Raw genomic sequence first — 15,020 nt, 5'->3', positions numbered from 1 at the left:
GACAGGAGATGGAAAACAATCCAACCTTCAAGATGTGGCAAAGGAACCGGAATCAGACATCAATTCAAGAGAAAGCAGAAAAACAGACAGACAGATTCCTTTCCACAGGAAAAAAAACGACAATTATTGACATAGCTACAGATGGGTTTGCTGCTTATCCAGAAACAGAAGTTCCGACCCACCTCCTAGCCCCCTGTCCCTTGTTGCACTTTGACTAGGCACTCCTTCTCCACTTGTTGGGACAAGATCCAATATTCATACTCAGGAGTCTCAGTGATCCCTCTGTGAGAGAGTCCACAACACCAAGGGAGCCATGCACAGTTGAGGTATGGTATGGCGCCCCTTGCCAAAGCACTCCATCTCCCCTTGTTGGGGAAGGATCCAGTAGGTAAGCCTTGGAGTTTCAGAGACCCCTCTGAGATAGTCAACTGTGTAAAGGGAGCCTTACACAGCAGAGATGTGGGAATTATACCACTTCCCTCGGGATCACAGCTTAACGGACCTTGGACGCGTCTTTTACTCGTCTACCGGTTTGTGCTCCTTCACCCTCCCCCTCCTCCTTCATGCTCTGTCTCTCACCCTCCCCCACCGCTTTCCCTCTTTCTTTCTTTGTCTACTTCCTCTGCTCCTATTCCCTCTCCCCTGATTCTCTCCCCTTGCCTGCTATGCCGCCAACCCCCTGTCCCTTGTGCCCTTTGACTAAGCACTCCTTCTACCCTTGTTGGGGAAAGATCCAATATTTATACTCTGGTGTCTCAGTCATCCCACTGAGAGAGTCCACAGCGCCAAGGAAGCCACTCTCAGTCGAGGTATGGTATGGCGCCCCTTGCCAAGGCACTCCGTCTCCCCTTTTTGGGGAAGGATCCAGTAGATAGGCCTTGGAGTCTCAGAGACCCCTCTGAGAGAGTCCACTGCGTAAAGGGAGCCTCTCGCAACCGAGATGGGGGAATGATACCACTTCCCCTGGGATCACAGCTTACTGGACTTTAGACGCAGCTATTACCCGTCTACCCGTTTGTGCCCAATAGACGGGCACAAACCGGTAGACGGGTAATAGCTCCCCCTCCTCTTTCATGCTATGTCTCTCACCCTCTCCCTCCTCTTTCCCTCCTTCGTTCTCTGTCTACTTCCCCTGCTCCTACACCCCTCTTCCCTGAATCTCTCCCCTTGCCTGCTTTTTCCCTCACGTATATGTCCTTATTGTTTGTCTCAAGCCAACATGTAACTATGTAGCTGTGCTCTAAAACTGTGTAAACTTTGTAACAATGTAACCTTCAACTATGGTCTGATACTCATGTGAAGCGCTCTGATACCCCCGGGTCTAGCCAGCGCTATATAAAACCTTTCAAATAAATAAATAATATTAATAATAGTAAAGAAGACTTGTAATACTGGTAAAAATACAATTGTCTTTTGGAAGATTTCAGAGATCTCCTTGCACAGTTCCAATGTTTAGGGTCATTTCTAACTTTAACCATCATGTGGATATGCATGACGTTTTGTACTGTTCTGTATTTCTGCTGTCTGATGCATTTTCACGCTATCTGAGCTCTCGGGTTGTTCAATGACATGTGTGACCTACATATCCAGTCCCAGTTTTTCCATGTTAGATCTTGGTGTGTGAATTTATTTTATTTCATTTTGATGTGCTAAAATGTACATGGTTGTGTCCCTCGGAAACATTTGTTGAACAATCTTGTCTAAAACATAGGTGTATGCATACCACTGAAGAAAAATATTGCATAATTTTTTATTTTATTCTAAAAATAATAATGCAAATTCCCCTTTTCGTGGGAATCTGTGAAACAGCCCGTTCAAAAGTAGGTGCAATATTCATGATTCTTAGAAGTCAGTCGTCAGGCAGAAAATGCAGCCCGATGTCCCAGAAGTGAAAATGATCTGTTTTTAGATAAACAATATCTTCAGAGATGAACTTTGTGTAGTTTCAAATGGGCATTTGTCAATAGACTAATTAAGGTATTTCCTTAATCTCACCTTGAAGATTTGTCATCACAAAAGGGGCAGGGGTTCGCTTTTACAAGCAATCTTGTTAGTGCTTTTACAAGCTATCTAGCAGATTGTATTTATTAAGGTACAGATTTAGCCATAAGGAAGGAGAAACACTGTCCCATAAAATGGATAAGTGTATTTCAAGGTCACCGTGACCTCAGCCACTACTAGTCTTTAGCTTTTTTGTATAAGCTACAACTACACTACAAGGGTATGACCGTGAGCTTGATTCTATTTGGACATACAGTGCTTTCCCTAATTAATTCTGCTGTGCATAATCCAGGTTATTGGGTAAAACACTTTGAACTTCGAACTGTAAAACAGAGTAAGCATCTCACTGTAAACAACAAGTTGGGACTTGGTGTAATATTGAGAAAGTAGAAAGAGCAGGTACTCCTGACCATGACATAAAAATTACAGACTCCCAGAACAATACATCATTGACAAAGATAAAATACCAGCTTACATCTGGAAATGAGGATGAAGTCCTGCTTCTATCGCACACATCTGCAGGGACTTGAACAGCACCAATCAAATTCTGTCAACCTTCAGTACTCGCATAATCTAAAGGATATAATACTGTAATTACAAATAAAAAGCAGTGCTTCCTATATTCATAATCCTTGACGTGAGCCATCAGCAAAATGTGCGTCACTAGCATAATTGGCTCGCTTCATGCCCCCACAACCGGAATCCATGTCAGTCCATGTCTCTTTCTGTCTTTTACTGTTTGACATTCCACCGCTAAGCTTTTCCCGCCAGACTCACGGGCTCGAGTTGCATGAGCATGACCCAAAATCCTTAGAACGGTATTCTCTAAATACTTTAGTCATCTGATAACATAATGTACCAGGACAAACAAACAGCGGAACAATAATACATATTCACTTTATTCACAGAGCCACAATTAGGAATGGACATGAATACATAACCCGCATCAATAAAACCAATTACAAACGAACTTTCCTCTAGACTAAAAAATGTATGATGCAACTAACCAGCTTACTAACTATAACAACGTTGCACAATATAAAACAAACAGTAACACTTGCAGCTAACGCATTAAAGTAACTCTGGGCTCCACTCAGTAGCGTACTATCCACCCTTAAAGTGCTGTAATGCCTCATCAGGAGTAATGAGCGCCATATAGGTCTACAGTAAATCACTGAGCTTTGCTTGCTAAAAAGTTATCCCACAACTTGCAAAGATAAAGTGCTTTGCAAGAAAATATTGTGTATCATTGTTTCAGTAGGGTGAATGTTTTATTCTTTTCACAAAAGCTTTAGTGCTGGCTAGATTCCTAATTTCTTGTTGCTTATGTAATGCAATTTTCCTATTCTAGTGCTAACAGAGATACCTATATAGCTCTATAAACGGGGTTCTCTTAAAATCCAAGCATTTCTCCTGTTCTAATTTCAAACACTGCAAGCCTATTTGTGTAATTATCCAGAGTTTCAACAGTGTGTGTCATGTACCTAGAATTTAAAACCCTTTGTTGCTTTCTTTTCTCCCCTCTCATCTGTAGATCTTTACTGCACACTGGAAGTCGACTCTTTTGGTTATTTTGTCAGCAAAGCCAAGACCAGGGTGTTTCGGGACACGACAGAGCCGCAGTGGAATGAAGTAAGTGAGATATTTTACCTATAAATAAAGTAGATATTCCACAGGGAGAAAAGAGTACGTGATCAGGAACTTCCGGTCAGGTACAAAGGGTGCTAACATGACAAAAATAGCAAACGTAGCTAAAAAATACGAATTCAAAAACATATGGGAGGAATCTATAGGCATTAACAGAGCACAAATCTCGTCCGTTTCCTTGGAATCAGCAATGCAGTGAGGGTATCCGGAGAGCAGAGGAGCAGGTGGACATTCTATCCGGAACATTCGGAAAGTTACAAGGGGACAAGCGGCCTGAAACTCAGGAAACTTCTGAGGCTCTAGAGTGCCAGAGCACTTGACTTAGATACATTGATTTAATATGTTGAATTACTATCTCTCTTGATTCCTAATGTTTTGGGGAAGAGATTCCTGTCCTAGCCCATACAGTTAAATATAATTTTAGACCCACGCCTGATAAAAACCGAAGTTTGACCCTCGATATCCGAGTTTTTCTTTTGTAACGGTGTCAACCCTGGTAATTGAGCGGATGTTCGAATGCAAAGCAAGGAATAAAAGGAACAGGAGCTGTGGTGTGCAAACAGATCTTGGATAAAGATGCACAGAAGAGGTATTAAGATGCATTGGGAGAGGGGACACAGAGTGACAACTCAGATTTATCTTAATTAATGAATCATACTCTCAAAAGTCATCTGACGCATAGCTTGCGCCCTAGCCTAACCACTTTTTCTAGGCTAGAAACAATGTTGAGTTGCTGCACGAAGCTCACTCAGCTACTCTGTTTGGAAAATAATTTGCAGGGATCTACTGAGAGTGCTGAAATTTGAGGAAACTTGGTTTCTGACCGGTCACAAATCAGACACTGGTTTTTAGATGGAAATAACTAATTGGGAGTAATGAGTCAGGAAGGGGAAACGGAGTAAAAGCACAGAGGGAATAGTTAATTAAAAGTTAATTAATACAGCCTGGGAAAATTGATTCGATGGCAGCAAGGAATGAGAGAGCAGATAGACCTGAATGTGTCTTGAAACTCTTATCTAATGCAGGAACTCAAGGGGCTTGCTAAATGTTGTACAACGTTCTGAAAAATGTCAAAAATAGACTGACCATTCATAGTTGTAGCAGGGTGACTATTTTTGCAGTAGCTCTCGTTTCGTTTCTGGATGGAAACATTATTTGCCTCTGCTGATTACGTCTTTCTCTTGCTTCCCTAGGAATTTGAGATTGAGTTGGAAGGCTCGCAGTGTTTCCGGATACTTTGCTATGAGAAATGCTACGACAAAACAAAGCTCAACAAAGATAACAACGAGATAGTGGACAAGATCATGGGCAAAGGACAGATCCAGGTAAGGCTCCTTGGAGAGATATTCAAGTTTTAGGGATCAAATTTGTGGCCTGCTTGCTCTTGTCGCTGTATCCCTATTATCAAATAATATTCTTTTGTCTTTGCCTTTAAATCTGGGCATCTGTTTGGATAGGGGGAAGATTGATTTGTGAAGAGTGTAGTTGGTGATTTGGCAAAAATAAACCGGAACTTGAATCTCTTGCAAAATTTCCAGCTGGTGTGTGAACCACAAAATACAAAAACAAGTTTACAGTGAGTTCTTGCACTTCGCTGTGATTCTCTGTTTTGGGAGAGAGTTCCGCGGGGAATGGTCGATGGTAAATCTTTTACACACTCTCAGGAAAGACAGTATGTAGGTGTGCCAGATTGACACATGTATCAGTATTGTGTGATATGTGGCCCTTTGTATAAACCCAGAACTCAATGAGGTTTGGCCAAATTGGACTCCATTTGACTCTCGTTTACTAGAGAAATAGCACTGCCCACTTGAATTTTTCATAGGTCTGTGAGGGACAAAGAAGAAAATGGCACAGCCGTAAGGGAACTCTCACCTTTTTAGGATGTGCCCATCTAGGTGTGTGCCCTTAGAAGTGCATTCTGGAACAAATCACAGCTTCCAACTAACTGTGTACTCTGGGGTGTTGTGTGGTAGGAGCACTATTTCCAGAGGATACCACTGAGTGCTATTGCACAGATTAGATGCCTGGTGAAAGGAACTGTAGAGAAGCTGCCATTGCATAAGTAGGTTCTTACTCATGCATTTTTAGGGTAAGCTCAAGTGAGGTTTGGTTTGGGGGAAAAGTGGACAGTTCTTGAACTAGTTGAGCTCAAAGGGCAGTTATTAGTCCTTTAATGTACCCCTGTTTCCTTGCAGGCCAGCCTGCCTCTGAAGAAACAAACATATCTGTTAGTAACTTCCTTCGAGAGAGCGCTTTGTAATGTGTATTGAATGCTGATGACAGATCACCCAGTTTTTAATGGCATGGCTGAAATAGGGTTTGAATAGTATCTGTGTCTTCCAATAAGCCCTCCGGCGTAGATATTTGAGAGGGCAGAGCCCTAAACATTGTTCTTCAGTGAACTTGTAAGAGACCTGACCACTATCGATCCACCCCTAGCAGCCATATGGCTGCTCCCTCTCCTGAAGGAAGAGAGTACGGCTGCTAGGCCAACCCTTCAGTCTCTTCTCTCATATCCTGTGTCCCAGCTCCACAAACCTGTGCACTCCTGCTACTTAGAAGCCACAGCTCTGGAAGGCACTGTAGACACATAGAGATAATCTATCCGCAGCCTGTGTCTCCCTGCTCCCGCTGACTCCCACTGTTCCCTGAACTTAACTGAGCTTCAGCCCGAACTTGGTTAAGATGCCTGGTGCTCCATGTAGATTGTTCTGCAGATTGATGGAGAAGTATTGACATTATAGGCCATCTAAACTACGCCTATAAATGGGACTGACCATGTAACTGGCCTTGACTAGAGAATGCTAGTCTTCGTAGAGCAGAGTTTAGCTTCATTGTCATATATATTAAACAATCAATCTCAGCATCCCGTAGTGTGACTAATACAGTGGCTTACAAGCTATAAAGTATTGCTGGCTCAATATGGACAGGATTGGTTGCTTTTGATGTTTAGCCCTTTTGTTTCCTTTCTGAAACATCAATAATAGTGTAAGATGGGTGAAACGGCTGCAAAAAAGAATGTATTTGTATAACTGGGGGACATCTGGCAACATTTTTTTTTTATCCTTTTTTTAAGACTGCAACAAGTTGAAAAATGCTTCAGCTTTTACGTTCCTACAAATGGGAACGAACCACAACTGATCCTTTGAAATGAAATTCCCCTCTGACATCTTGATGTTCACTTTGAGGTTTAAGCATGGAGCCTGGCAGTGTAGGTAGCCTTGGGACAGCCAGTGTTATTATATGGCATGATCTAAGAATCTGTGTCCAGCCGTGCTTTGGACCTGCTCTTTGAGCATCAGTCACTTCCCTTGCCCAATGCAATCATTGCCAGCTGTATCTTGGCAACATCATCTTCACGGCAGGCAACCAGCTAACACTGCAGACATCTTCTTGTGCAAGTTGATAGGGGCACAGTCGTCCGGCTCCAGGGTTTTCAGAGTCTCCTCCCACATGCTGGATTAAATGTTGCCTATTTGGTTGTGTGCTGTGTCATGGCCGTTTAGTATCCTGCATTTGCAATTCCGGATGCGCGAAGCGGAGCACACCTTCTTTGATGTTCCATTCATCTGCGCATGAAAAATGAAAAAATGCATCCTCAGTTTGAGTAACAAGGCAGAAAAAAGCTGCTTGTCCAATTTTACTTTCCCCCTAAACCGAGGGCTAGCTCTCATGAAAAGCAATAATTATGCAGCATCCCGAGTTTGTCAACTAAAGTGTGAATGTGAGTCACCCGGGTTTATGTTTATCAAGTATGCATGTTCACACATCTTAACTAGTGGGGTTGTAGAGGGTGTATTTCTTTATGGAAGGTTTGTATCTGTTACTTCTATATTCTGGAATTGTTAAAGTGCATCTCTCAGGGGTTTACTTATTTGTTTAGCGTTTACCATTTCGACAGTTTCCAGTCTTGAGCAATTTAGTCTGGGGCTTCAGAAGGGAATCCTTTAAGTTGCCAAATTGCGACTTCTCCACCCTGGAACAAGGACACCTGTTTGCCCAAGATGCCCTACCGCTGCCAGCCACCTCCCCGCCGCTCTCCTTTGTAAGAATAATCTGCGTACATAAACAGGCAGCGAATGCTGAGAAAGTCACCCAGTCCCAAAATAAAACTTTTCATGCTTTCCTGTGGGATATTTGCACAGTGCGCCCTCCTAGTCCTGACATCTGCCCTCGCCCTGGGAAAGTTCTCCCACCAGAGCTCGCCAGAGGGAGGGGCAGAGATGGAGGAGACAGACGACCAGAAGATAGAAAAGAACCATGAACGAAGATTCTGTGCACTGAGGCAAGAAGTTGTCAGTCGCCTTCTAGGTGCTGCATTTATGTGTTCCATAAATCTTCCCAGAACATTGACTAGGAAATTATCAAATTGATGTATTGTAGGCACTATTCAGGCTTTCTTTGTTCATATATTTCTGGAATAGCTCACGCTTCATTGCTTCTTTAGTCAGGCACCGTGTTTAGCAGTACTTTTCTCTTTCAAATGTTTGTAAATGCTAAAGTCCATGTTCGTAGACCAGCCTCTTTTGTTTTTTATCCAGTGATATTATAGTGGTGTGCGTAAAGGTAGGGAACTCGCACATTTGTACGTGGACATCTGCACGCTGGCTGCATTGGACCTCTCTTGTCTCAGGTGTTGCAGCATTTTGATCCAGTCAGCATCACTGAACGGTAGGTGAAGTGTGGACCTGACTTGAGTCAACCTTCTAAGAACTGCGTGCTTTAGAGAGAGACAGCACGATAAATGCAGCAACAGGAGGACCCCCGTAACCTACCCCTGCCTCCTTAGTCTCATCCTGTGTGGAGCACGACCTGCTGTACTACAGAAACCTCCCATGTGGAGGTATAGTGCAAGAGAAAGGGTTCGTACCAGGAGCACATGGCACCGGTTTCTGCCTCAAATGTACTAGTGATGCTGTGAACCGCTCAGGGTGTGTTCCTGAAAGCAGGTTCATTCTGTTTAAGACAGGTGCAGAGTCCTGCCGGTGGGTACTTCAGGTGAGATTCAAAAGCAGTTTCGTATGAGAAAAGGTGACTCTCCTATGCGGTACTCTCTCCTGATATGTTAAGGCGTGACGTGCATGGAAAAAATGAACGCCTTCTCATTCTCCAGAGTCGAGCTGAATTCTAGGAAAGGCGCAGCAGCATTCCTTAAAGTTCACTACAGGTTGTGATTTTGTAAACTCTACTTAATGAGGTAGTGCTGGCCTAAAGCAGCAGGACATTGGAAACTTAAGATGCAAATGTTTCTCTCAATGCCACGCCTTTAGCCTTAGAGGCTTTGGTATGTACAATGATGATGCTTTTACGTCAATCCGGGCTCTGGGAAAATATATTTTGGGTGGCCCGGGCTGAAGGGCATTGTCATATCCTTAGGTGCCTCCGACGTGAGACTCTACTGGTCTATCGGTTTATGATGTAGAGAAAGGATTATTTTATTGGCGATTTGCTGAAAGTTTAGGCATTTGCTAGGTAGGTTGCTGGGCAGCTGGTATTCTGGGTTCCTTGACTTTTTACGATCAGACCTACCAAGAAAGGTTTATAAATGTGTAAATGGATGCAAGTTCGAAAATAAACTTTACAAACTGCTGCTGCATTATAACTAAAATGCTCATTAAGTGTTTTTTTTACCTATAAAATATGACTCCATTTTATGGATGTACATCTCCAACAATTCTATACGTCATCGCAAGGGCACTCTGGGGCTATAATCCGGGAGCGGGCATCGTTGCAGTCGGTAGCATAAACCTTTGAACACACAAACTTTCAAAACGTGATTCTTTTCATTAAATAGATGTCGATTCAGGAAGAGCTGGAAATCTTTCTGTAGGTTGATGCTGTCCCTTTCTGGTGCTAGGTGTTACGTTTCAGAAATGGCATTCACAACCTGTATTACGTTTATAAGTACTTTCTCTTTCTGTCAAAGTATGAGTTTGTTTAAGGCTGTTTTATTATATGACACTTTGGCATTAATGGATTCATAATTATCAATGCTATTGTCCTCGATGTTTCAGTCTTTAAATTTTTATTCTTGATGTGCCCTTATACAGAGGATGTCCGGAAGGGAATGTCTTATGTTTTATGTTATGCTAATGACATTTATGCAGTACACATTTGCCAATCCTGGTTACTTTCCCTCGTTAGAGTTTTTGATGAGGGTTTACAGATTTTGTTTTTTGGACCTAGTCTCGGTTAAGTGACAGTGTGGGTTTTATTCAGCTGAGGCAGTATGGCTTTGTTTTTTAAAGGTTTAGTCAGGAGGGCTTTGCCATGTACGTAGGCTTCTTCTAGATCCATAAATGTGCTTTGGGTCTGTGTGTTTGATGTTTCTTGCTGGCAGATGCTCTTGGGGCCGCAACTCTGACTGTATGGTGTATCTGGGTCCTACTGAATGTGGGTTAGGTGCTTATTACTACATCTTTTCTATGTTGAAGTTTACTTTTTTATGTTGAATTGTGCTGCTGTGAGTGAGCTAGGGTCAGCTAATTGACATGTGTGTGCTCGCTCTTTTTGTGATTGTCCTGCCAAGGAGCATTTTAGTCGCACAGAGTCTTGATTGATTGAGATATTTTTCCACTGCTGTTGTCCCACCTTGCATTACATGGCATGTGAGGGACTATTTTGTGGCTTTCGCTCTCCTTCGTCCCAACTAGTCCCTTGTCTTTTTTAGGTCTCTACTAGCGTAGGCTGTGAGCATGCGCAGTCTCGCTGGCGAGATCTTATGTTTTTGGGTAGCTTTCACTAGCGAGGTTTAAGCCCCACCCCTCTTTTCCATTAGCTGGCGTCACCGTTTACTAGAAACGGTGGCCAGCCATTGGAAAAGAGCTTCCAATGACGTACACTTTTCTCTTTTAGAGCCGTCCCACTCGGACGGATTGCCCTGACTTCCTGCTGGCGTAAAAGGTTTGTTATCTTCTTTATGGGTCCAAACAGATGGCCCCATAAAGAAGATAATAAACTTTTTACGCCAGCAGGAAGTCCGGCCGAGCCCGTCAAAGTAGGACGGCAGAAATAGAGAGAAACGTCACGTCATGTTGTCCGCGACGTAAATACTTGTGTGCTACCTTAAAAAAAAAAACAGTGCTCTGTGTTCTTCGCAAATCGGCGTCTCGCCGATGGAAACACTGGCGTTTTTGTGGCACTAATTAATGTGTCCGAACCCCACCTTGCAGTCTTCAGAATATTTAATTTATTCACGTACACCCCTATACAGCGCCTGCTTATGGCATGAGTAAACAGCAAGCTGGTTCTGAGACGCTGCGGGCTCAACGACTGAGACGAAATCAGCAGCATTCCTGGTTTTCTTAAAGTTTGTCAGCGGAGGAGGGGGAAGCCATGGGTATTTCAGCACGCAGCGCGGAGCGAAGCGAGTGTCACTTTAAGCTCGCTCGGGCAGCTTTGCGATGCTGCTGCTTTCCTGAACCGGTGTGCACTTGGGCGGAGGTATTTGTGGCTGCCTCCCCAAAACACGCCTCCGAGATCCGAGCAGGCACAAATGACGTGTGACTCCTGGCTCATTGCGAGGCATGGCAGAAAAGAGAAAGCTCACCACTGAGGAGGAGAGCGGAGGGCTAGGCCGGCCAGCGACAAGGTAAACTCCCCTGCACTTTAGGACTTTCTTGTAAAGCGGGCAACAACGCTTTGTTTACATGCTTGCAACAACATAGAGAAGAAGCACCATGCTCAGAACCACCGCCTTCTCCTGGTGTACTTGCTAGTAAATTGGAGTTGCTAGAGTGGTTTAGGACATTGGAGTGACAATTGTTTGTTAGGCGAGGTTAGCCCAGTCAAATCCCGTATGTGTGAGTCCTTTCTAAATACTTAGAAGGAGACCCCTACTTTCAGTGAAGTCAGTCGGCCTACAAAGTGTGTGTGCCATTGACAGACCGTCCAGAGTTCTGTCAAGGTTGGCGTTACAGTTCTTCACATTTAAGCTTTAGGATCTGCTAAGCTGATCCTAAAGCTTGTGGTATGGTGCGCTCTCTCCTGTCTGGTCCAGCGCCGGGACGCCCCTTCGCTGGGGCAGCCGTTGCGCTATATAAGCAGCTGTAACATAACATAACATAACATTTAGAGCTATCTCTGCAATGTTTTTTCTAGAGTGCACAGACAAGTAATGATGGTGCAATTTTTGACCAAACATTTTGCCAAACCATGATGGTTGTGCGGGGAGATACACACCTCTTTGGTTTGGGCTTGATACATGAACATGCATGCAATCGCCCGTTCCGACGGATCCAGCAAGGGCCGCCCCAGCGCCTTGTGCACGGCGCGGCGGCCGGTGGGCGCTAGCACTCTTCGGGTTTAAGAGTTTCACCTTCAAAAGCACCAATCGCTACCCTCCTGCTGCACCCCCCCCCCCCCAGTCCTCGTTTGCGCCCACAGTACTGCAGCTGACACCCTAGTACTGGGGCCCCTATCGGTGTGAACAGCACCCCACACAAGCGTGAAAAAACCATCCACATTCTCAAGGGGACCAGCCGCAGGCACACCCAGCTGCATGTGGGAAGGAAGGGTGGCATCGAAACTAGGGGGGCTGAAGCCAACCCCACCCAGGCACTGCTGGGCCTGAAGGTGCTAGGGCTACATGCAGGGGTGATGGTGCCAGGGCCGGCGTGCAGGGCAGATGGCTGAATGAAGGTGCCAGGGCTGCAGTGCAGGGCAGAAGGCTGGGTGAAGGTGCCAGGGAAGAGGTGCACGGCAGATAGCTGAGTGAAGGTGCCAGGGCAGGGGTGCAAGGCAGATGGCTGGGTGAAGATGCAATGGTGCGGGCAGATGGCTGGGTGAAGGTGCCAGGGCTGGGGAACAGGGCAGATGGCTGGGTGATGGTGCCAGGGCCGGAGTGCAGGGCAGATGGCTGGGTGAAGGTGCCAGGGCTGGGGTGCAGGGGAGATGGCTGAGTGAAGGTGCCAGGGCCACGCTCTACTACTCTCTAATACTCACTCTCTACTATCCACTCTCTCTACTACTCACTCTACTACTCTCTACTACTCACTCTCTAATACTCACTCTCTACTACGCTCTACTACTCTATTACACACTCTATGCTACTCTCTACTACTCACTCTGCTAATCACTCTCTACTACTCACCCTACTACTCACTCTCTACTAATCTCTACTCTCTACTACTCCCTCTCTACTACTCACTATCCACCCTCTTCCTACCTCTCTCTACTACTCTCTACCTCTCCCTCTCTACCTCTCTACGCACATATATATATATATATATATACATGTGTGTATATATATATATATATATATATATATATATATATATATATATATATATATATATATATATATATATATATATATATATATGCATATGCACTTATATAAATGTATGTGTTAATATATATATACATACATACATATAAATATATATATATATATATATATATATATATATATATATATATATATATATCAAAGCACAAGTCCCCGAAAAGGGAGCCACCAACCCTGCAGGGCGGCCTCTCAAACACGGGCACGGAGACGCCCGTTACTCCATTCTCCATGGCAAACAAAACGAGAGGCCCATTGCAAGACACAGGAGACTTTAATTCAGGCTGAGCACAATGCTTCCTAATGTCCCAACTAGCATCTGCATATCTATATAAATACAAACATGAATGCATGCATACATATACATATATACATACACATGCATGTTATGTACATGAAAGTTTGAAAAACAATATTATTATAGAGGCTTTTGTAGCGCGCTCTTTTACTAAGAAAATAGTATCCTGGCGCGAAAGGGATGAGAAGCATGGCAGAGGGGGACCCTATACAGTGATGTTGAAAAGGTGGGTCTTCAGTCCCTTCTTGAACAGAGTGAGAGTGATGGATGGGGCTGTTCTTAGCTGCTGCGGAAGGGTGTTCCATGCTCTCGCCGCTCTGACTGAGATGGATTGGCCTCCGAGCCTACTATATTTGAATTTTGGGACAGTCATTTGGTGCAGGTTAGATGATCTGAGGGGGCGGTTGGGAACATATAGGGAGAATCTTTTCCTCAGGTAGACTGGACCAGCTTGGTGGACAGCTCGATAGGCGAGGACAAGGATTTTAAATAAAATCCTGTGGGCAACTGGGAGTCCGTGTAGGGTGCGGAGAGGTTGACGGACACTTGAACTTTTTGGAATATTAAACAAAAGCCATACAGTGGCATTTTGTATAACTTGGAGGCGATGGATCAGATAGGCAGGAAGGCCGCAGAAGAGGCCATTTGCGTAATCCAGTCTGGATAATATGAGGGCGCGGATGACGGTCTCTTTGGCCGCTCTCGGGAGGAGTGGGAAGAACCTGCGTAAAGTTTTAAGTGTAGAAAAGCAGATCCCGGTAAGTTTTTTTAAATGATCCTCGAATCTGAGGTCATTGTTAAACCAGACTCCAAGATTTTTGGCAGGGCCTCCGATGGATTTGGGGCATGGTAGATCGGCCGGCCAAAGAGAGTTGCCAAAGTTGTCTGGGAAGGAGCCATATAGCAGGATTTCAGATTTGCTTTCGTTGCATTTTAGTTGGGCGAGGGCAAGCCAGCGAAAGACAGATGACAAGCAGGTTTGGGCTCCAGATGTATCCAGGTTGTTTTTGGGCCACGTGAACAGGAGTTGAGTGTCGTCAGCGTAGGCCATTATTTTTGCTCCCAGTTGTTCAGCGAGGTAAATGAGCGGGGTTAGATATATATTAAAAAGCAGGGGGCTAAGGGTAGAGCCCTGAGGTACACCCGTTACAAGTTTCTTGGGGGAGGAGGCAAAAGGCGGTATCCAGACTTGTTGGGATCTGTTGTCCAAAAAAGACGTTAGCCAGTCAAGGGCGGAGCCTGTGATGCCTATGGCCGCTAATCTGGTAAGCAGGAGGGAGTGAGGGACAGTATCAAAGGCGGCAGAGAGGTCTAATAAAATCAGAGCCGCTCTGCCACCTTCGTCCAAACACCGGATGGCCTCAGATATTTCCACCAGCGCCGTCTCCGTACCGTAGGCTGCTCTAAAGCCTGACTGCGCTGGATGATACACTATACAATAATAAAAGCAAAGCTAAAAAGACACCTAATTACAAACAGAATTGCTTTAACTTAAATGAAGACTACGCCTATTGCATTTGTAATGCTTGTTTCTCTTTACCCCTCTCTATTTTAAACCCCTGCCTTGTTTTCATCCCCATCCTGTCCTTTTACACTCCCCACCCATTTTTTTGCTAATTTGTAGCCTCCTACAGCGCTCTCTGCAAGCTGCCACGTTAAAATTATTTTTGGAGCCGTTCAAGATGGAGCTCCGCATATGCGCTCAAAAGTGGGGCGGCATCTTTCAATATTTTTTTTATTCTTTTTACCAATACCATTTGAAGACTTCTGCCACAGGTGCTCACT

The 15,020-nt window shown here is 44.5% G+C and overlaps 1 protein-coding gene across 3 annotated transcripts in view; it reads left to right on the top strand.

Moving 5' to 3' along the window:
* ABR (ABR activator of RhoGEF and GTPase) overlaps positions 1 to 15,020 on the top strand; it is a 1,286,060-nt gene that overhangs the window by 1,035,209 nt on the left and 235,831 nt on the right. For all 3 annotated transcript variants that reach the window (XM_086955070.1, XM_086955071.1, XM_086955072.1), the window contains exons 15-16: positions 3,536 to 3,633; positions 4,842 to 4,973. In XM_086955070.1, the coding sequence (XP_086811196.1) occupies positions 3,536 to 3,633; positions 4,842 to 4,973 (230 nt within the window). The remainder of the gene's footprint in view (positions 1 to 3,535; positions 3,634 to 4,841; positions 4,974 to 15,020) is intronic.

The sequence above is a fragment of the Lissotriton vulgaris genome, chromosome 2_1, assembly GCF_964263255.1.
Source record: "Lissotriton vulgaris chromosome 2_1, aLisVul1.2, whole genome shotgun sequence".
In the NCBI taxonomy this organism is placed as follows: Eukaryota; Metazoa; Chordata; class Amphibia; order Caudata; family Salamandridae; genus Lissotriton; species Lissotriton vulgaris.
Note: the sequence above shows the minus strand (reverse complement) of the source record. Positions and strands in the feature narration are given on the sequence as shown.